At 41.0% G+C, this 22,898-nt stretch overlaps 2 protein-coding genes and 1 pseudogene across 4 annotated transcripts; all 3 read right to left on the bottom strand.

The window, feature by feature from the left end:
* Positions 1-2,764: 2,764 nt before the first annotated feature.
* Positions 2,765-10,676, bottom strand: LOC139458805 (tropomyosin Tod p 1.0102-like). Of its 3 annotated transcripts, none has more exons than XM_071240229.1 (2): positions 10,619-10,676; positions 2,765-3,928 (listed from the first exon to the last, which is right to left on the bottom strand). In XM_071240229.1, the coding sequence occupies exon 2, from the start codon at positions 3,923-3,925 to the stop codon at positions 2,915-2,917; it is 1,011 nt and encodes a 336-aa protein (XP_071096330.1). In that variant the 5' UTR covers positions 3,926-3,928; positions 10,619-10,676; the 3' UTR covers positions 2,765-2,914. The 3 variants fall into 3 exon arrangements, with proteins under 3 accessions (XP_071096330.1, XP_071096329.1, XP_071096328.1); XM_071240228.1 differs by lacking the exon at positions 10,619-10,676 and adding an exon at positions 7,920-7,933; XM_071240227.1 differs by lacking the exon at positions 10,619-10,676 and adding an exon at positions 7,040-7,097.
* LOC139458806 (tropomyosin-2-like) lies at positions 6,562-7,989 on the bottom strand. Its single transcript, XM_071240230.1, has one exon. It carries the CDS (start codon positions 7,987-7,989, stop codon positions 7,036-7,038), a length of 954 nt encoding a protein of 317 aa, XP_071096331.1. The 3' UTR covers positions 6,562-7,035.
* Positions 10,677-17,309: 6,633 nt separating the features above from the next.
* LOC139459426 (uncharacterized) lies at positions 17,310-20,606 on the bottom strand (annotated as a pseudogene).
* Positions 20,607-22,898: the final 2,292 nt, after the last annotated feature.

The raw sequence follows: 22,898 nt of genomic DNA on the forward strand, positions 1-22,898 counted from the left end.
CACCTTCAGTTTATAAAACAGAAAAAAATTATCTATTCCCATATAATGTAGCACTTTTATAAAGATCGTACCTTGCATTAATTGTCTGACAAAACACATGAGTTTTTGTTTTTAATAGAGTGACATTTACTTGATGATCTAATGTCATGTTTTGCGACTAAGGCAATAAGGTATTTGACTACACTTACCATTGCTTCCTCTGTTTGATCAGGGGAGTCAGTGAAGGAAACTACACAAATACATTAAAACTTTCTTTTGGTTGGGTGTTAGTTGGTTGACAATTTGAATTATTAAAAGTAGACAAAATGTATGGAAAACAACTTCTTTAATTACTCTAAAGGAGACATTTCGGAATAGACCCTTATACAGTTGTCATTCAAGACTGTAAGATTAAGATGGTACAGAATATATATAGTAGGTGGAGGATTAACAGTAACAACAAATGCATCCATGAGTGGGGATAACATGAGCAGGTTAAGTAATGACAACAGAAGGATAACATACTAAAACAATTTGATGGATAGAGAACAAATGCATCCATGAGTGGGGATAACATGAGTAGGTTAAGTAATGACAACAGAAGGATAACATACTATAACAACTTGATGGACAGAGAACAGACGAGGTGGAAGCCCATCAGACAGGAAGCGCTTTCCGACTGATGCGTATTTCGCACACGGGCCCGGCCAGGCCATTTAATGTGTTTCCGAAAGGGGCGAGGGTGGTCTGTGCAACCCAAGAGGAGGCTTTAGGGGTTGCTTATATAGAATTTGGGGATTTTGATATTTGGAATAGATGTCGATGGGGTTGGGGAGGAGAACTAAGGGAGCTGGGTATGATGGATGATTGTTTGTTTATTTGATTTTGATTTGGTAGGTTATTATGGTTTTAGATGCGTTTTATTAGTTCCGTTTTGATTAAGAATACGCCTAAGGCCTTGAAGTTTTCTAGTTTATTTTGTGGGTTTAGTGTTGCTTCTAGAGTGAGAGCCTTGTTTAGATTGAGGGTGGTTTGTAATGCGGTTCGATGTGTTAGGTAGTGTGTGCAGTGGATGAGTACGTGTTCTGGGGTTTCTGGTTGTTTGCAGTGTGGGCAGTTACCTGTAGTGTGTTTTTTAAATTTCTTTAGGTGGTTATTTAGGTTGGTGTGTCCTGTTTGGAGTTTAGTGATTACTCTGTCGATTTTTTTTGATGGATGGAGAATTTTTGGTTTGGTTAGTGGTTTGCTGAGCACTCTTTTGATTTGGCTATTTGAGTTTAGATATAGGTTATGCCATTTTTTGATGAAGATGGTACAGAATATATATAGTAGGTGGAGGATTAACAGTAACAAGAAATGCATCCATGAGTGGGGATAACATGAGCAGGTTAAGTAATGACAACAGAAGGATAACATACTAAAACAACTTGATGGACAGAGAACAAATGCATCCATGAGTGGGGATAACATGAGTAGGTTAAGTAATGGCAACAGAAGTATAACATACTAAAACAACTTGATGGACAGAGAACAAATGCTTCCATGAGTGGGGATAACATGAGCAGGTTAAGTAATGACAACAGAAGGATAACATACTAAAACAACTTGATGGACAGAGAACAAATGCTTCCATGAGTAGGGATAACATGAGTATGTTAAGTAATGACAACAGGAGGATAACATACTAAAACAACTTGATGGACAGAGAACAAATGCTTCCATGAGTGGGGATAACATGAGCAGGTTAAGTAATGACAACAGAAGGATAACATACTAAAACAACTTGATGGACAGAGAACAAATGCATCCATGAGTGGGGATAACATGAGTAGGTTAAGTAATGGCAACAGAAGTATAACATACTAAAACAACTTGATGGACAGAGAACAAATGCTTCCATGAGTAGGGATAACATGAGTAGGTTAAGTAATGGCAACAGAAGTATAACATACTAAAACAACTTGATGGACAGAGAACAGACGAAGTGGAAGCCCATCAGACAGGAAGCTAATTTAACAGGATAGGTTTACATGGAGATTATTGCTCAGTGAGTTCATAGTAGGCGGATAGGATGAAAAAGCCTGGATCTCTGTTGATTGGTTGCTTGTGGCGGCGAATGTGGAGTGCTTCAGTTAGTTTTCTTCAATGAAATCATTGAGGTTGTCCCAATTGATGTTGTGATTGAGGGAGTTGCTGATATGGTCCAAGATGGCTGATTTACTATCTGATTTGATTGTTGAAGCTTTGTGCTCTTTGATTCTGGTGTTCATGGGGCGGAATGTTTCACCACAGTTGCACCACACCAATGCTTGTCCACAGTCAAATCTATAAACTAAATCTTCAGGTTCTTGGCGTTTGGTAGCGTTTCTGCCGTTGGCTCTTAGTAGTTATCCATAAATTGTGTCTACTTTATCACCCGTCAACTTCTAAGTAATGCCTATCAAACAATTCAATTTGAATTATTGATATCAAGGATTCTAAAATGGTCATAACTTTTTTACTAATTTTTAGCAAGAGTGCATCGTTACTTGGTGTACGATCGAATTACAACGAATGCTGTGACGTCGTCAAAGTGTTGAAGACGGAAAAGGGGGGAGACTTCGAAAGAGGAAAAAGCCTGATATATTTCCACTCTCGATTATTCTCAAGATAAAAAGTAGAGTACAAAATCTATTTATGAATGGGAAATTCGTATATTGCTTGTCAGAGCGGAATGATTAATGGTCAAGCAGGTAAAAGTATTTTAGGCCCGCCTGGAGACGGGAAACACACAAAACATAAGTCCAAACATACATTGACACTGATCTACATGAATCCAATGCCAATCGTTCTCAAATAAAACCTGATCAAGAATCATTAAGAACTTGATTATCCTCTTCACGTGATGGAGACAACAATCTTAGCAACATTGTCAAGGTATCTTTTCTGTTTTCATTCACCAGTCTCCATCGTCATCATCGCAAACGGCCAGAAAAACTGGACGAGAAAGCACCTTCTTCCAGAGATCTGGTTGCGTAATGAACTCTTCAAAACTGTCAAGCAAACTCTTAAGAGGTATCCCGATCTCTGCTATATCATGCATGATGGCTGTGGCATCATTTAGTACCTCTGCTCGTCCCGACACTTTACCCAGACGAGTCATCACCTTCCTCAACGCTGTTAAGGTTCGATTTTGCTCGTTAATGCCCTTCCTGTATGTAGAAATATTCTTCTGAGTCTCCTCCATTTCGTCTTCCATTTTGGTATTTTCCATTTTACGTCGCTTGATATCGTCTTGAGTATTTTCACGAGCTTTTGCCATCTCACATACAGTGTCTTCAGCACTGGATAAATCCGACTTAGTGGAGCCAAGGCAATGTTCTGCATTATCAACACATTCTTTGAGTGCTGTTTCAGAAACTAACAAGAGTGATGCTCCAACGAAAGGTATCCATATCGTCGCCCATCCTGCTACCCGAACCCCGTCTCTAGTTGCGATGGCGTCTTCGTAGTCAGATTGTGCCTTTCGGACACGTTTCTCAGAATCTTTCACATCTGACTGAGCATTTCGAACCTTCTTTCTCTGTTCCTCGAGTATTTTGGACATAGACTCCAGTGAATCTTTCAAGCCTGCCAGAGATTTAAGAATTTCTTCATGTCTCCTCTGCATGTTTGATAGTTCTGCTTCCTCTTCCCGACACTTTTTGGTTTGACGACGGATATGGTTTTCTAACTCACTTTCAGCCTTTGAGAAAGCCACACTAGCATTTTCTATGTTTCGTTTGACATTGTAATATCTAAACTGCAGTGCAGCAATTAGTTTGTCAATGAATTGGATACCAGTCTTGAACTGGGTCACCTGTAATCCAGCCATTAGTTTGTCAATGAACTGGAGACCCATCTGGAACTGCGACACGACCAAACTGGGCACTTGTCGCTCACATCCTCCAAAAGATACCATCGCCATCTTCTGAAAAGGAGGAGCTGAATGAATTTTCAGTTGTGGTTGTGGTTCTTTCATAACTCTAACTCATGCACATGCACATTCACATGCACATGTTTCAGAAGAATTTCAGAATTGAAACGATCCACAGTTCACAGGACTGTATTAAAATGAGAATCAGTTATTTAGTTACAATATGTAGATGGATGATGTTGCCATACCCCTACGTCGAGGTTTAACGATGTTACGTATGCTATCGATCACTGCTGCTGTGACCAGACTCGACAAAAAGGATGTGATAACAGAGGATCCAATACACTATTGACCCACAAACCACTATTTTCCAGAACATCCAGGATTGTTTTTGGAAAACCTGAGGAGAAATCATTTTCTCCAGCATTTTCGGCTTCAGGTCTAGGTTATTTTATTTAAGATTTAGAGTCGACAACATCCCCCAAAATAGCAAAAGATTGGCCTTTAACTGCAGTGTAAAAACAGGAGCTCGTGTATGTCTTCATCCAGTGTCGAAACATTAAAGTCACATTTAGGCCTTTAGACTAAAGATTCTATACTTTTAACTTTTGTCGGTGAGTGACACGCCACCAATGCTTCGTTTCGGAAGTGACGTCACCATCTGCATCTCTCTTATCGATATATTCGCACATCACCACTCTCGCCCGAGAGTGTAATTTGTTTGGACGGTTATCATTAGCGTTGTGACATTTGCATCAGTGTTAAAACAAAGCTATGGTAATGAATGGGTCCAGGCTACTTTGTCACAATACTATTGAGATAAAATAATGTTAATTATTGCGGTTGCTGCGAGGGGCACAAAGAATGGGCTTTTCATGTAACCATGCGGGAAATCGAACATTAGTCTTCGGCAGGACGATGTTACATACGTTAACCACTGGGCTGCACCAAGTGTTTAAATTAACAGAGTAGTAGTTTCTTCTTCGCCACAGTTACGGTAGTAATAACCAATTGATCGAATTATTACCTTTAACATATGTTTATACAGTGAGTGAGTTTGGCTAACCCTCCAATCACCTAGAAACATAATAATGGTGTATCTGGGATTCGAATTCAAGAACATAGATTTCTGGCACGCCTAAGGAAGGCAACACAGAACTAACTTACACAGATTCTAATCAATGTTTGTCAAGGTTACCCTCCAGACTCGATTACTAGACCATCATTTTAAATCGGGTTATGTGACTTTAAACCTAATTATCATGGACCAATATTACACTGGTTTTCGTTGCTGACATGTCTTTCTACAAAGATTTCAGAGAGCATCAAACGACTAATGCTCAAAACTTGTTTGATCAGGGTTACAGCAATCAAAACCTAAGTTAAGCTTTCAAAAGAAATTGTCGAGTGACTTTTTGCTTTCACGTGTAATTTTGACAGGTGCCACTGGTGGATTTATGACACGCTCACCTTCTCGTTAACACCTTATATCATCACAATAATCAGTATTAGACAGGCAAATCACATGATGTTATCATGAGTGAGCAACGCCCCATACATGACCAGCTACGATGACACACTCGGTGAGAAGTACATTGTATCCACCCGATCCCTTTTTTAGTCCGTACAGCAGGCACTTGGTACTTTCAACCTATTCTACACATTGGACATCTCATAAACACAAGCAGCAAATAAGGACACTAGAGGCAGCCACCCTCATGCCATTTTATCAAAACACCTAAAGTATAACAGCTCACCATACTATTCCAGTCAGTAAATATGACTTCTTGACCTTGACCTACATCAACATATGTTTTCAGGTTGCAAAATTACCATGTCTAAGGATGTTTCAAATAAAATTGCAACAGTAACCGGAAACGAATAATACAATATTCCATAATTACAAACGTGGACCGTTACCTTTGACTTATCTTGGCCAAAAACCTTTCAAGGAAAAAGGAAAAGAAAATAAAGTCACTGGATCTCCTGACCTTGACATTTGACATTTGTATGGCATGAGTCGTAAGAATTCCTCAAGCCTATACTTCATAAATCCATTGCTGGATATCCTAATTTCACAATGCTATGTTGTCAAAAGAAAGTATGAAACAACTCAGGTGACCTTGACCTTTGCCAATTGGCAACATAGGCAGATAATATTTATTTTAATAATACATCATTCACAAGATGAGAATATGTTTTAAATAATATATCATACACAAGATGAGTTGCTATAGCCTCAGAATATTATATCATCCTTGTGATATTTTCCGAAATAACAGAAAAACTATAGAGAATCTTACCCGAGGGTCTTTGGTATCAATTATATCGACACGAGTTGATAAAAGTGGAAGAACTCTAGGCTTGCCGAGGAGTTTTTCCACTCTTATCAAAGAGTGTAGATATATTTGATTTGAAAAGACACAAGGATGAGATTTAATTTACCACCCAACATCATTCTTCAAACTGTTTCAGTTTGTAAACAGTTATAAGCAGTGTCTTAAGTGTAAAAAGTACTGCTCACAGGTTCAGTAGCAGAACCATTGGTGATGTTGATTGTGACGTCATGGTAACCAATGACGTCACAATGGTCTGCAAAGCATTGTGATGCAATTTCATTGCAGTGATATCTATAATGGGGATATCGCTTGATCTCACCCAAGCGACATCTCCTGTGGGAACCAGTTTTGGAAGATAAATACACATGTAATTATACTATTGAAACTAAGAGTGACATCACTTCCAATTTAGTTCCTTCCATGGAAGTCTGGCAGTCTTAGTGAAGAAATACAACTCTCCAATATCCTCATCATAAAAAAGCACGGAATTGTTTTATGAATGGGCAAGTTTATCTATTACATTTCACAGAAGGCTGATAAATATTTAACAGAGTGGATGGAATTTAAGGCCTGGCTGGAGAAAAATCAAACAATTATAGACCAATTTGTCAGTGTTCCCAGGCACAATATCTACATCAATCTACTGTCAAGCATTCTTAATAAAAACCCACTTAACAGTTATAAGTTTCAACAAATCATCGCCATGAATCCAATGCCAATCGTTCTCAAATAAAACCTGATCGACAAACACTTTAAGAACCTCTTCACGTGATGGAGACAACAGTCTTAGAATCATGTCAAGGTATCTTTTCTGTTTTCCATTTACCAGTCTCCATCGTCATCATCGCAAACGGCCAGAAATTCAGGACGAGAAAGCACCTTCTTCCAGAGATCTGGTTGCGTAATGAACTCCTCAAAACTGTCAAACAAACTTTTAAGAGGTATCCCGATCTCTGCTATATCATGCAAGATGACTGTGGCATCTCTCAGTACCTCTGCTCGTCCCGACACTTTACCCAGATGAGTCATCACCTTCCTCAACGCTGTTAAGGTTCGATTTTGCTCGTTAATGCCCTTCCTGTATGTAGAAATATTCTTCTGAGTCAATTTCATTTCTTCTTCCATTTTAATCTTTTCTATTTCACGTCTCTTGATATCACCTTGAGCATTTTCACGAGCTTTTGCCATCTCACATACAGTGTCTTCAGCACTGGATAAAGCTGATTTGGCTGAGTCAAGGCAATATTCTGCATTGTCAACATGTTGTTTGAGTGTCGTCTCAGAAACTTCCAAGAGTGTGGATCCGACAAAAGGTATCCAACTTGTCGCCTTTCCTACCCCCCGAACTGTTTCTCTAGTTACATTGGCGTGTTCGTACTCCATCCTTGCCTTTGCGACACTTTTCTTTGATTCCTCCACATCCTTTTGAGCACTTTCAACCTTCTTTCTCAGTTCCTCGAGTGTTTTTGATAATGTCTCCAGTGAGTCATTCAAGCCTGCAAGAGATTTAAGAATTTCTTGGTGTCTCCTCTGTATGTTTGATAGTTCTGCTTCCTCTTCCCGACACTTTTTGGTTTGATGACGGATATGGTTTTCCAACTCACTTTCAGCCTTTGAAAAAGACGCATGGGCATTTTGTACATGTTGTTTAAAATTGTAATCTCCAACCTGTAGTGCAGTCATCAGTTTGTCAATGAACTGGATACCTGTCTGGAACTGGGACACGACCAAACTGGGCAAATGTCGCTCACATCCTCCAAATGATACCATCGCCATCTTCTGAAAAATGCGGAAGGAGCTGAATGAAGTTTCAGTTGTTGTTTACAGTTTGTTTTTTTCTTGCTGGTTGCTGTTGTTGTCATACCCACACGGAGAGGTTTTACTTATGTAATCGACCACTGGCGTTGGTTCCCCACCATTGCTTTGCTTAGGAAGTGACGTCAACATCTCAATTGCTTATATCGCTACGATCATGACTACTCGCTTATGAGTGTAATTTAATTGGACAATTATCAATGGCTTTCCTGTGATTTGAATCAGGCTTAAAACGAAGCTGTGTTAGCTGAGATAAGATACTATGAATAATTACGATTACTGCAAGGGACGCAAAGATCTCGCTATGAAACTCCAACCCAAAAGAATTTTTAAATAAACAGTAACTGGCAACGGCTAATAAACCACTTTCTACATTGGCCTGAAGATGACTATGACCTGTGGAAAACATGCAACGACATGTGATATGGTAGAATTTATTCAGATGCAGGCATACTTCCAAATGCCTCAGGAACTGACAAATGATATGGTCATGTTTTTAAAATTGACCTTCACCTTGGACTTATCTTGATCAAATACAAAACAAGACCTGTTCTGAGAGGTTTGATAATAACAGCTTTTAAAAGTTTGAGAAAGCAAAAATCTCACTGAGCGTTGTGAGTTCTCCTCACCTTGACCTTGGCATATACAAGGCAAGTGCCAAAACATTTCCCCATACAGCCTTCGTATATTGCAGGATATCCTCATTTCATTTTGTGACTTTGCCAGTAAAAGGCCTGAAACAACTGTTCACAATTATTTCAAAGGTGACATTGTCTTTCTGCAACAGACAACATGGACGCGGGAATCTTTTAATTCTTTTATTACCAATGCTGCACGTTCGCATAAGGCAGAAACATTCATACACAAGATGAATGATTCACAAGCTTTCGTGATTCTGTCTGGCTGGACAAATAGTCTCAGAATACAACATTTCCATTTTGATATATTCAGAAAATACAAAAAAAAAGAAACTATAAAACATACACACACCCTTCCCCTACATACATACATACATACATACATACATACATACATACATACATACATACATACATACATACATACATACATACATACAAATACCATGCCTCTACCTCTAAATACATATACCCTGTCCCTACATACATATACCCTGCATCTACTTACATATACCATGCTTCTACATACACCCACCCCGCCCCTATATACATATACCCTGCCCCTACATACATATACCCTGCCTCTACATACATCTACCCTGCCTCTACATACATATACCCTGCCTCTACATACATATACCCTGTCTCTACATACATATACCCTGCCTCTACCTCTACATACATATACCCTGCCTCTACATACATACACCCTGCCTCTACATACACATGCCATGCCTCTACATACACATACCATGCCTCTACATACATACACCCTGCCTCTACAACCATATACCCTGCCCCTACATACATATACCCTGCCCCTACATACATATACCCTGCCTCTACATACATACACCCTGCCTATACATACATATACCATGCCTCTAAATACGTATACCCTGCCTCTACATACATATACCCTGTCCCTACATACATATACCCTGTCCCTACATACATATACCATGCCTCTACATACTTATACCCTGCCTCTACATACATATACCCTCTCTCTACATACATATACCCTGCCTCTACCTCTACATACATATACCCTGCCTCTACATACATACACCCTGCCTCTACATACACATACCATGCCTCTACATACATATACCCTATCCCTACATACATACGACCTGCCTCTACATACATCTACCCTGCCTCTACATAAACATACCATGCCTCTACATACATATACTCTGCCTCTACATACATATACCCTGTCCCTACATACATATACCCTGCCTCTACATACATATACCCTGCCTCTACATACATATACCCCACGTCACATACACACACCCTGCCTCTACATACATACACCCTGCCTCTACATACACACAGCCTGCCTCCACATACATATACCCTGCCTCTACATACACACACCCTGCCTCTTCATACACACACCCTGCCTCTACATACACCCTACCTCCCTCTACATACACACACCCCGCCCCTATATACATATACCCTGCCCCTACATACACACACCCTGCCTCTACATGCACACACCCTCCATCTACATACACACACTGCCTCTGCATTGATATTACACACACCCTGCCTCTACATACATACCTCCTTCCCTGTGTCTGAGTTGGGGTATCAATATCAAACTAATGCATGGTATCATACTTGTTTATGAAACAGGCATAAATCCATCTTCACGAGGCTTGGGCGTTAACTGACTATGAAAGTTCAGTTTCCACCTTTGCCAAATTAACGCCCTTGCCTCGGGAAGATGGCATAAATCCGGACGAGTACAAAGAGCCACACACATACATGTGTATGCACGTTGCTATATAACCTTGAGTGCGTTGAACCCCTAATTCCCATCAAAACACACCTCTCCATTTAAACAGGCATCATAAACGTAATACTGAACATAATACTGTAACATTTTCTCCCCACGCAAATGAAATAACTATTTGGTAGCGAGTGAGTGTACTTACGGTCTGTTGTGAAGCTAGGAAAATGAGAAATATCACGTGAAACACATGCGGGGACTTTATATACGCTGCTACGATTTTCTGGAAATCCAGATTTCCAACAAGCGACTGGTTTTCCCCACATTCAACAATTCTCGGGGAATAACCCATCGCCAGAAAACAGCTATTTATAGAAGAGGCAAACAGCCAGGGCTCTCTGTGGCTGATGGAGTGCTCTGTCGCCCAGACCCTTGAAATAAAGGTCAGTAAACCACTTGTGGACCAATAACATCAGGAGATAGCATGTGAATTCAAACTGGGCAGGATTTATCGAGAATTCTGAACTAACTGCCCTTGACAGGCAGATTACAAAGAATCATTATATTTTTGAAAATTGGGATAATTACAGTCCGTGTCATGTTTAAATCAATACCTGTTTTAACATTTCATGCAATATTATGTAATTAAAGCCTTCAGACTTCTACAGCTCTCCCAGTTATCAGTGAAATACAAAACCCCTTTGTTAACATGTTTATGATACAGACGGGACACTGACACTGGTCAGGTTTTGTCGTTTTTATTAATGTTTTATTCTCAAACCATAACATTAATTACCCCACAATAACAGGTATTCGGGTGTGTTTAATTCCATTTTGGAATTTGAACTGACATTTGCTGCAGATTTGGGGCCGAATATCTTTTTGTTTGTTTGTTGTTTCACCTCTTACTACAAGCAGACCGCCTCCGTGGTCTAGCGGTAGAGCGTCCGCCCGGAGAGCGGAGGTCCGGGGTTCGATCCCCGACCGCGTCATACCAAAGCCGTTAAAATATGGTACTTGTTGTTACCCTGTCTGGCGCTTGGCATTAAGGGGTGAAAACAAGGACTGGTCGGCTCGGAGTCAGTATACTGTCTCTGATTAGGGTGTTCATGTTAAACTGCGGCTTGGTATCTCAGTGAGCTGGCACTATAAATCGGCATTAGTCCGGACTAGTACGAGCAGCTGCCCGCACGCACGCACGCACATACGCACACACGCACATGCGCGCCGCTATAATTATAATCTTGGACGCGACGTTAAATCCCATTTCACCTAACCTACTACAAGCATGGGTTGCTGAGGATCAATTCTAACCCGATCTTCACGGGGTACCGAATGTCGGAGCAGGTCCAGATTAATCCCCGTTTTGGGTGGTTTTTAGTGGTAAATGGAAATCGAACGGTTAAGTTGTGTCGAAGAGGTCACTATGACTCTAGTTTGTTAAATACAAGGCATTGTCCAGCGATAGGCATGCGTCGACAGAGCAGGGATGGCTTTATCCTCAGATAACCGCTAGGACTCCTTGGTAGGCGAGTCCAAGGTCATGTCACAGCACTCAGCACTCGGCTTATTCCTCAACCTAAATAATACTTCCGGAAGCAATGCAGAAGTGAAATTGTTTTGTTTTTGTTTGTTGTTTAACGCCGCACTCAGCAATATTCCTGCTACATGACGGCGGTGTGTAAATAATCAAGTCTGGACCAGACAACCAATTGATTGACATCAGGAGCATCAATCCACTCAATTGGGATACGATAACATGCATCAACCAAGTCAGCAAGCCTGACCACCCGATGCCGTTAGTCGCCCCTTACAAGCACAGTCACCTTTTACGGCAAGCATGGGTTGCTGACGACCTATTCTACGCAGGATCTTCACGGGTCGATTTGCGACGTGATCGCCATTTCCACTAAGGAATAAAGCCACCGTCTATATTTAGCCAGTGGGATTTTTCATTTCTATGAGAGCTGATGTAATCTCGTTTCGTTCTGAAGTAATGTGAAATGGGTCTCGATTATTGCACTTATATAACACCGTGCCTCTGCGTTTAAGTGTGTGTGTGTGTGTGTGTGTGTGTGTGTGTGTGTGTGTGTGTGTGTGTGTGTGTGTGTGTGTGTGTGTGTGTGAAAGAGAGAGAGAGAGAGAGAGAGAGTTTGGGTGTGTCTTGCTTGTACTACTCCGTACTGATGCTGGTTTTATGGTTCCAGCCTAGACTGACATTTAGTCCTAAAAATAGGGTTCTCTTATTTCAAAAACCTATATCTTCTAAACATAAAAAATCCAAACAGAGAACAGATTCATCCTTTATTCATCATTCTAGACTTGAGTTGGACTCCTCTTTTGCTTTATTCTCCAAGGTCTGGGAGACAGACTAGGTTCTAGCACACTGAGATACCATGCTGCGATTCAACATGGATACCTCACTCGATGCCGAGCATCAGGCAGGGTGCCTGAAACATACGGTCGTGAGATCGAATCACTGTTTCTACCTTTGTCAGCATTAAACCCTACGGACGCCTTTTAGTGACATTTGTTTTTTTATTTATTCATTTATTCATCTTGTAATTTCAAGATAATGGTGAATTTGAAGGTAATAGCTTGAAATTTCAAGATACATAATCTGAAGATAGTAACTTGAAATTTCAAGATACTAAGTTGAGATTTCAAGTTAGTATCTTGAAATTGTAACATAACATATTGAAATTTCAAGATACTAACTAAATAGATACAAAAAACAAATGGCACTAAAAGCCTTCCTTAAAACCCTGTTCGTAGATTTCATCAAAGTGGTAAACGTCTACTACGACCTGTGTCACTTCGGACTTTCCTCCCACATCAAGCAGACACGCCGCGATATAATATATCCCTGACGTTATTATAATGAGCAGCTGGAACAAGTCATTACAATCAAATCTAGGAATCTGAGAACTTAACATGACCATGACCATTGGTTCGAATCCGAGATTTGCCATGGGTATGATTCTTGGTTTGTCAGCACCAACTCGTGCTTTTGGGTTTCACCAAAGTGGTTAGCATCAATGATCTGCATCACTTCGAGCTTTCTTCAACATTAAGCTGGGGCGGTTGGGTTTGCCTAGTGGTAATAGCATTCGCTCGTCACGCTGAAGGGGATGTCGGGTAGCCTAGTGGTTAAAGCGTTCGCTCGTCACGCCGAACATCCGGGATCGATTCCCGACATGGGTACAATGTGTGAAGCTCCTTTCTGGTGTCGCCCGCCGTGATATTGCTGCAATATTGCTAAAAGCGGCGTAAAACCATACTCACACACTCATTAGGAATCTGAAACGAGGTGGGCAGCATGATTTAAACATGAGAGGGTGGGTCATGAAGATGACTCCCGTCCTGGAAGGCTTGGCACGTCAGCAACACCAGAAATGGCCCAGATAAATCCATGATATGGGGACGACCGACCGGAGATTCGTTCTATTATCACTGAAACTTTTGGCATTGAAGAATGTCTCAGCCCATTGTGTTTCACGCATGTCTCGTGATAATCTAGCTCTGTTTGATGCTGAACCAGAAAGGTTCATGCAATGATTTGTAACCATGAATGAAACCTGGGTTCCCCATTGGCTAAAAAACAATGAAAATGGTGGAAGCATTTTACATCACCAGCATCAAAGAACTTCGTATGAGCGGGAAATGTTATGGCTTTCGTGGATGCTGAGAGTTTCTTAACGCTGGATGCTGAGGGTTTCATAACGGTGGGCGCTGAAGGTTTCATCATGGTGGACACTGAGGGTTTCATCACGGTGGGCGTTGAGGGTTTCATCATGGTGGACGCTGAGGGTTTCATCACGGTGGGCGCTGAGGATTTCATCACGGTGGACGCTGAGGGTTTCATTCCGGATGTTTACAAATAATTCGAACATCTAAATATAATAACTTCCTCACCACTGCTTTCATTAAATAGTACTACATTAATGACAACTAATCATTGTCCAAATACAATGCAATGAATATTTACTGAATCCCGACAGAAACAGTGGAATACAGTTACAATCATTGTTTAACAATGAATAACGCTTTCATATAACGGTTCTGAAGAAAAATTATAATAATTCAATTGATTCGTTGATCTTACTTTGATGGATGAAAAGTATGTCTAACAGTTTCAAGATTTCTCCGAAGCAAGCCGTATATCAAGCTGTACATTTCACATTGTTTGTTGGAAGTTACTTATCAATGTGCAGTGTGCGTGCGTGCGTGCGTGCGTGCATGCGTTCGTGCGTGCGTGCGTGCGTGCGTGCGTGCCTGTCTGCCTGCCTGCCTGCTGTTGTAGTCCGGGAGAATTCCCTTGGTGTCTACTTTTCATACAATCGAGCATGCTCTTTCTACCAGGGTTACAAAGAGCGTCATACGACTCTTGCTCGGAAGTAGTTTGACCAAGACTACAACATTCAAGGCCTCGGTAGAGCTTTCGAAAAGTGTGATGGCAGACATGTAATTTCCAAATGTTGTCCGATACATTGCCCTATTTTGATCAGTACCATATGTTTCAGGGTTTTTTTTCATGTGAACAATCGATTTGCCTTTGCATGTAGCTGTGACGGGTGCAATCGTTGGGATAGGATACGGTCACCTTTTCCCGAACACCTGGTATCATCACTATTTGACAGTGTTACATAAACACATGTTCATGGTATGGTCGGAATCGCACAATCGTCTCTGCATTTGGCATGGTTTCTTATGGATCTGGAAACGGTTTTGTCGCTTTTAATAATTGACGAGGTATGAGGCAGTAGAGGGTATATATGTATACGCGTGTGCATGGTGCATGCCCGCGAGTGTGTTTTTTTGTAAGGGAAAAGGGACCTTCCACTACAACCTACCTCCGAAGTGAAACCAACAACATGTTAATGCCAACTGACGAAACTGGATATCCAAAAACATGCGCTTGCCATCTTTAGCCTTATTTTAATACTAAATTTACTTCATAACGCATCCCTTAATATTAAAGTTTAAATCAGATACACTGCTGAGGGATACCACAGCAGATTTGTATATTAATATTTCAGGCCGTACTGAACATTTTCACGTATTTGGTTACCTTGACCCATTATTTGCTATAAGTGTTGTGCAGAGTTGCATCCCTTAAGTGTGCCAGAATCCTGGGCCCCCTGGACACCCCATCCCCCATTTCTGGATCCGCCTATTGTATTTTAATGTTACCTCCTGGGAGCCTTGGTGAAAACCCAGACTTCTAACAGTCACATTATCATCTTATTCTACCGGGTACCCATTAACTGTTGGCTGAACAGAGAGTGATGTTTTAGAGTGGGGGAACACCGGAATCCTCAAAACGCTCAGGAGTTGAACACGATGACACACCCATGTATCTGCTCTCACAACGAAGTAGCTTTAATACAAACCCTGGTTATACATGATGTTTTGACAATGGATGAACATTATATACAGTACCATACACATGAGTATGTGCCTAAATATGAAAAACAATGTTCTTAAGTAAAAAGATTTCAAGTTACAGACCTCCACAGAGGTGAATAACAGCAAATATGAAGAGCGATGTTCTTTAACAATACTAATGTTTAATACTCAAAATCGTTTCCTCAAGTATATAATCGCAACGAAATAGTTGTATTTGAAAACAGGATTATACATGGTGTGTTTATACTTAAGTAATATAATCGTTGTGAATTATCAAATCTGATCCAGGCAAGTCAGTGGTGAAAACGTAATCGTGCATATCTCCGGGTACAATGCACCTAATCACCTCAGGCTAGCTGACTTGGTTGACGCATGTCATCGTATCTCAATTGCGTGGATCGATGCTTCTGATGTCAATGACTGGATTGTGTGGTCCAGACTCGATTATTTACAGACCGCCGTCATATAGCTGGAATATTGCTGAGTGGGGCGTTAAACAACCAACAAACAAACAAACAAAACTTAATCACCTGTGTAGCACATTGTCCCAACCAATCCTCCTCCATCTGGGTCCTTTACGGCAAGCCAAGGTGATGGGGACCAGAATCATCAGGAGGTGATACAGATGTAAACATTAACAGCTCAACGTGTATATTTGTACACTGAAGACTTTGGTTAACAGTTTTTGCATTTTAAACTTTTGAATATCTAATTAGTGTGATATTCCTCCAAACGTTTTTCCAGTGTCAAATGAAAAAAACATAAACTCAAGGTTGAAAATATCCAAGTAAAGAAAACAAACCATTTTAAGTAAGCATGTAGAACATACATCTTAGAATGTAGATCGGTCTTGAAAATTGAGAAAAAAAGACTCAGGGACTGGTCCTCGATGAACAGAAAAGTGGATAATTTCAGTATTATACAATAAAGAACGTATGTGACTTTATACAAAACCCAAAACTCCATCTTTAAATTTAGTCAAACACCTTTTGCGTCGAAGTTGAAGGGACCCACGAATATACATCGAGTGATCCGAGGTTCGACACAAACGAAAATGATGAATAAAGAAAAAATACGCAGCAGCCAAGCTTTAACATTGAGACAACCATAAGTTTGACACATTAAAGTTTGGCACAGCAGTGTTTGATTGTGAGGGATTTTGACTTCATAACTATATATCATAATAGTAGATACATCAAAAGCCAAGAAAATACAAAGGTCATAAATTGCCTGATCACGACACATCAAAAAACATTCAAATACATGTGGTTCAGTTTATCTTGGAAGCGATGGACATATAGCAATACCGAAAGGTGAGTTATTAGACCTGCAGAATACATACATTTATTTCACTTTTTGCAATATTGAAGCAATATCAAGCGCGTGGCAGCAGAAATGGATCTCAACATATCCATTGAACACGGGCATTCCGCGTGACGAGGCTAACCAACTGTCCTCGGATCTATATGGTGACTTAAAGGAGGAGATCACGCCCAATCATCTTCATCCACCACATTGTGTTCTGCCTTGAACTTCCCAGCTTCTTTAATTGCTTCTTTCTTCTGCTGTTTGATTGATGGATCTTCTGGCGGAGGAGGAGGTAAGACGGCTTTCATCTCCCTTTGAATCCTCTCTATCCTCCTCTGCACCTTTGTGTCGAACTCCAGCTGCTTCTCGGCAACAATCAACTGTCTCTTCAACTGGGAAATCTTTAGGGCGACGGCCTTTTGTCGTTCTCTCCACCAAATGCAAGCAGCTCTCAAAGACTAGCCACTTGATCCATCAGATGCTTCTCGGACACTTCAACATACATCTCTGCCAAGTTGTTTACCATGTACGACAGCTTGTTGGCTTCAGATGCATGGACATAGATCGTGTCCCTCATCATGTCGGACATCATGTACTCAAGACGAAACTCTGCCCCTCGCTCGGCGTCCTGGACGAAATTCTTCACATTTTCATCCATGGAGCATTTGATGATGTTTGAAATTGTTGTGAAAAATCTCACCAACTTTCCCCACTGTGTTCGAACCTGTCCAAGAGCGTTGATACCTCTCTGCAACAACTGTTTTATTTCATCAAAGTTGACCTTGTCAAGATTAACATGTGCAAGTTCTTCAATGACTGACGTCACATGGGCATTGGTTTCCTGTAATGATTTGCTTTTGCTCCTGAAGTCCTCTCTGATTGATTCAAGACAAGAGGCAGTTTGTTCAACCTTGAATCTACACTGTTCACTATATCTTCCTGTAGCTGAACTGGAACTATCCTGCGCTTTTGTTGACATCATGGGTGTTGGTGTTTGCAGCGACTGTCCAAATGCATGTGTACAGAATGTCTCCAGTGCTTTCATTCTTCCTTCCAGCCTTACTGCTCTAAGCTTCGCATCTCTTTTTGTGATTGTTCCTTGGCAAGCTGCTTACCAGCAGTCTTCTTTATCCTGATGAGTTGATAACCGTCATCTACAATGTCGTTCACTTTCTGCTTACAGACTCCTGAGTAGGACTTCAAAGCCTGAACAATATCCTGAAATGTAGCCTCGACCATCATGAGATGATCCACTTCCGTTCCCTGCATAATCTGATCGAAATCTGTGACGAGGGTCTTCACACAAAGCGATAGTTGTGGGAGTTTCCTCATCAGAAGAGCTTCCTTGTCTTCTTCTTTCTGTACCTGCTTGCCCTTGGAGGATTCCTGAATGCGAATCATGTTGTCTCAGAGAGACACGGGGTTTCTAGTAGAAAATCAGGCGTTCAATAGCATCAAGTTTCCTGGTAGACTGAAGTGTATACTAAAATTAAGTCACTCCTTAATCCATATTCAATGTCAAAATAATTACCTTGACAGCATTCTTGACGTGTTGAGGAATCTGCAGTCTCAGCAGCCGTACTTGATCCATGTTTTTGTTGGCCAGGTTGAAAGCATTCCATCCCTCATCAGCAACTTGAAGGATGCTGGTCCGCAGAGACTCCAGGTACTCGGTGTGTTTGAAGTGATCCCTAGTCATGTGTTCCGACACAAGAGACACGTCGTTCTCCAGCGTGACGAGGACTAGTTGCCTCTGGAGACACACCGAGAGAGGGGCGGGGCACAGCATCTCCTGCCAGTTCATGTGAGGCCCGAGGACCAACATCATGTCCTCCTGAAATCAGCAACAGTTGAATCTGACATTAGGCGTTTTTCTACATGACTTGGTGAAGCCGTGTGTGGATTCTGGGATGGAATTTGTCCCCAGCATCTTACACTGTTCGAAGTAGGCCACTCAATGAATCGGGGGGTCTGACATGGTCACAGTAGAGTACCCATTTGTCTTTTCAAACAACAAACTCCCTTGGGCAGCATTTGTGAGTATCCGTACTTGAATAACTTGAATACAGATCAGATTGAACCAATGTATGACGTGTGTTATCTTAACAAAAAAGGCCTGGGTCGTTCCTCATGCAATACTTGGGCAATGCTCCATTATTTACAGGACATGGTACTCTGAGTATGCTTTATGTTAAAAAGAGCCGAAAAAATGCTAAAACCCAACCTCTCCATTAACACAATACAGCTACTTCTCCAACCCCTCTACTCAATCAAGTACCGCCTAACGTGTCCAAGTACACCTACCTCCCCCAATACGACTACTTACCTCTTAATTACAGTTACCTCCCTAAATGTACTAAATCCAAATAATACTATCTCTTCAATACAAACTACTCCGCCTCCCCAATACCACAAACTCCCCAATACAACTTTCTTCCCAATATCACCCATTCCCAAATGCCAGCATCTCCCAATACATTCCAATTCTGGCAACTCATCAATACCACCACCTCCACAAAACCAGGATCTCCCCAATACACCTCCTCCACCATGACCTCCCTAATAACATAAGATCTCAATACTACCAAAATATCACTACCTCGCAAATACGGATACCTCCCAATACCAATACCTCCCCAAACCCGCTAACTTCTTATAATGCCACCTCCCAAATGCCACTGCTCAATAATACCGCCACCTCCCAAATACTACCATCTCCCCAACATCTCTATTTCCCAGCATGTCACTCCCCAATACTAATACCCCCTAAATACCACTACCTCCCTATTCCAACACCACCTCCTCCTAATTCCAACACCACTACCTCCCCAATATCAACACATTCCCAATATCGCTACCTTCCAAATAGCATTGACTTCTCCCAATAACACTACCTCCGATCCACAATACCCCTAGCACTACCTCCCCCATGACAGCACCTCAACAATACCCCTACCTCCGAAAACCACTAGCTCCTTAATACCATCAACTCCCCAATACCATTACATCCAAATACCACAACCTCCTCACTACTCCTACCTCAAAATACCACTAACTCTACCAAGGACACTACCTCGCAAATACACATTCTTCCAATCGTCTTAGGCTTAAGGAATTTTGAAGTAGACTTTTGAAGTAGACTGATCAGTATTTGTTTTGACCCAGTGAGGATTCCTAGCTCCCAACAACCAACGGACTTAAGGGATCGGGTAGTCAAGCTTGGTGACTTGGTAGATTTCGTGTCAACCACCCCGACGGGGTGGATCGTTGTTCACAATATCACTCACTGGATTGTCTGGTCCAGAGTCGATTATGTACAAGCCGCCTCCACACAGCTTGAATATTGCTGAGCGAGAGTTCAACAACAAACAAAAATACTGTTTCGTGTTCTTTTGGCATACAGTACCTCAGCATCTTTGGGGCTCATCAGGGCCTTTCTCTGCCTTGGCAATCGTCCTCTTGCTGACATCCGCCATGATGTACAGTGTACAGTGACTATGTCGATAAGTCATATATTTGCACACATTTGCATACATTTTCCTCCGGCTTTCACATACGGCCGATTTGTGATGTATACATAGTAGTAACATGTGATTAGTTTGAGTAAGCTAAGGAGCCCTACTCCATGCATAAACTTTGTGTGGACCATAATACTGCCTGACATTGAGGCAACTTCAACCACGTACGAGTACCTGATGTCAGCTTTACATAATATAATATATAGGCTCCGAAATTACTGGAAACACTATAAATTTGGCTTCGTGTTAAAAAGAAAATTCTGATACCTGCATCACTTTAGGTTATCCTCCCTGACGCGTTTTTGCATAACTGACATAACTGTTTATCATTGAACTCGTCGTGGCTCAAAACAACATTCACTCATATGAAGCGACTCAGCTTGACTGGTGCGCTTGTAGAACTCACTTTAATTTCGATCTCATGGTTACTATGTATGATTCGGATGATATGTTATATCAAATCGTGAAAACACGTTCATCATTTGTAGTCTACTGGCTTCAAAACTAATGCCGATGGTACAGTGCTAGCCCGCTGAGATACCATGCCGCAATTTAACACGAATACCCCACTCAGACACACTGTACAGACTCTGAGCCGACCAGTCCTTGTTTTATCCCCTTAATGCCAAGCGCCAGGAAGGGGCCGGGAATCGATCTCCCGACTTTCGACTCTCCAGGCAGACGCCCTATCAACTAGCCATCGGTGGTATCGAAGCCATCTGAGACTCGTGTTTTATGCAGATATTTCAAAAAGATAAAAGAAATTTCGGAAATGTACGAAAACTAGGAATGCCGCTTAATCTTTTTCGAGGTGCACATTTGTTGAAATACAATAATTCCAATTTATAACGTTCTTCAAATCCAACATTCTTATTTTGCAGTATTGGGAAAGTCGTGCTTTCCCATATATAGTTCAAATAAGAAACTGCGTTTCTCCACCTAGCCTCATAAGGAAAAGAAAAACCTTCCGATATGTGACATCTGGTCTTGGAAAGCACATGTTCTTGTGATATAATTTAACGTCAGACTGTCCATTCACTTTGTCCAGCCAAAGGAAGTTCTAAGCACTTCCGGTCTGATGATGTTACTTGCTATTCGGGAGTACAACAACTGCATGTGTCACTCACAAGATGAACCAATACGTCACATCGTCAATTGTTTTAACACCTCCTTCAGTTTGTAAAACAGAAAAAAATCTATATATTCCCATATAATGTACCACTTTTATAAAGATCGTACCTTGCATTATTTGTCTGACAAAACATATGAGTTTTTGTTTCTGATAGAGTGACATTAACTTGATCTAATGTCATGTTTTGCGACTAGGGCAAAAAGGTATTTGACTACACTTACCATTGCTTCCTCTGTTTGATCAGGGGAGTCAGTGAAGGAAACTACACAAATACATTAAAACTCTCCTTTGGTTGGGTGTTGGTTGGTTGACAATTTGAATTATTAAAAGTAGACAAAATGTATGGAAAACAACTTCTTTAATTACTGTAAAGGAGACATTTCAGAATAGACCCTTTTACAGTTGTCATGCAAGACTGTAAGATTAAGATGGTACAGAATATATATAGTAGGTGAAGGATTAACAGTAACAACTAATGCATCCATGAGTGGGGATAACATGAGCAGGTTAAGTAATGACAACAGAAGGATAACATACTAAAACAACTTGATGGATAGAGAACAAATGCATCCATGAGTGGGGATAACATGAGTAGGTTGGAAGTGGAAGCCCATCAGACAGGCAGCTAATTAAACAGGATAGGTTTACATGGAGATTATTGCTCAGTGAGTTCATAGTAGACGGATAGGATGAAATAGCCTGGATCTCTGTTGATTGATTGCTTGTGGCGGCGAATGTGGAGTGCTTCAGTTAGTTTTCTTTTGATGAAATCATTGAGGTTGTCCCAGTTGATGTTGTGATTGAGGCAGTTGCTGATATGGTCCAAGCTGGCTGATTTAGTGTCTGATTTGATGGTTGAAGCTTTGTGCTCTTTGATTCTGGTGTTCATGGGGCGGAATGTTTTACCACAGTTGCACCACACCAATGCTTGTCCACAGTCAAATCTGTAAACTACATCTTCAGGTTCTTGGCGTTTGGTTGCGTTTCTGCCGTTGGCTCTTAGTAGTTATCCATAAATTGTGTCTACTTTATCACACGTCAACTTCTAAGTAATGCCTATCAAACAATTCAGTTTGAATTATTGATATCAAGGATTCAAAACTGGTCATAACTTTTTT

Source organism: Haliotis cracherodii, unplaced genomic scaffold, assembly GCF_022045235.1.
Source record: "Haliotis cracherodii isolate W230 unplaced genomic scaffold, xgHalCrac1.p SCAF_13, whole genome shotgun sequence".
Taxonomy (NCBI): domain Eukaryota; kingdom Metazoa; phylum Mollusca; class Gastropoda; order Lepetellida; family Haliotidae; genus Haliotis; species Haliotis cracherodii.

Coding starts and splice junctions, on each gene's coding strand:
- LOC139458805 (XM_071240229.1), bottom strand. CDS start 3,925: ATGGCGATGGTATCTTTTGGAGGATGTGAGCGACAAGTGCCCAGTTTG.
- LOC139458806 (XM_071240230.1), bottom strand. CDS start 7,989: ATGGCGATGGTATCATTTGGAGGATGTGAGCGACATTTGCCCAGTTTG.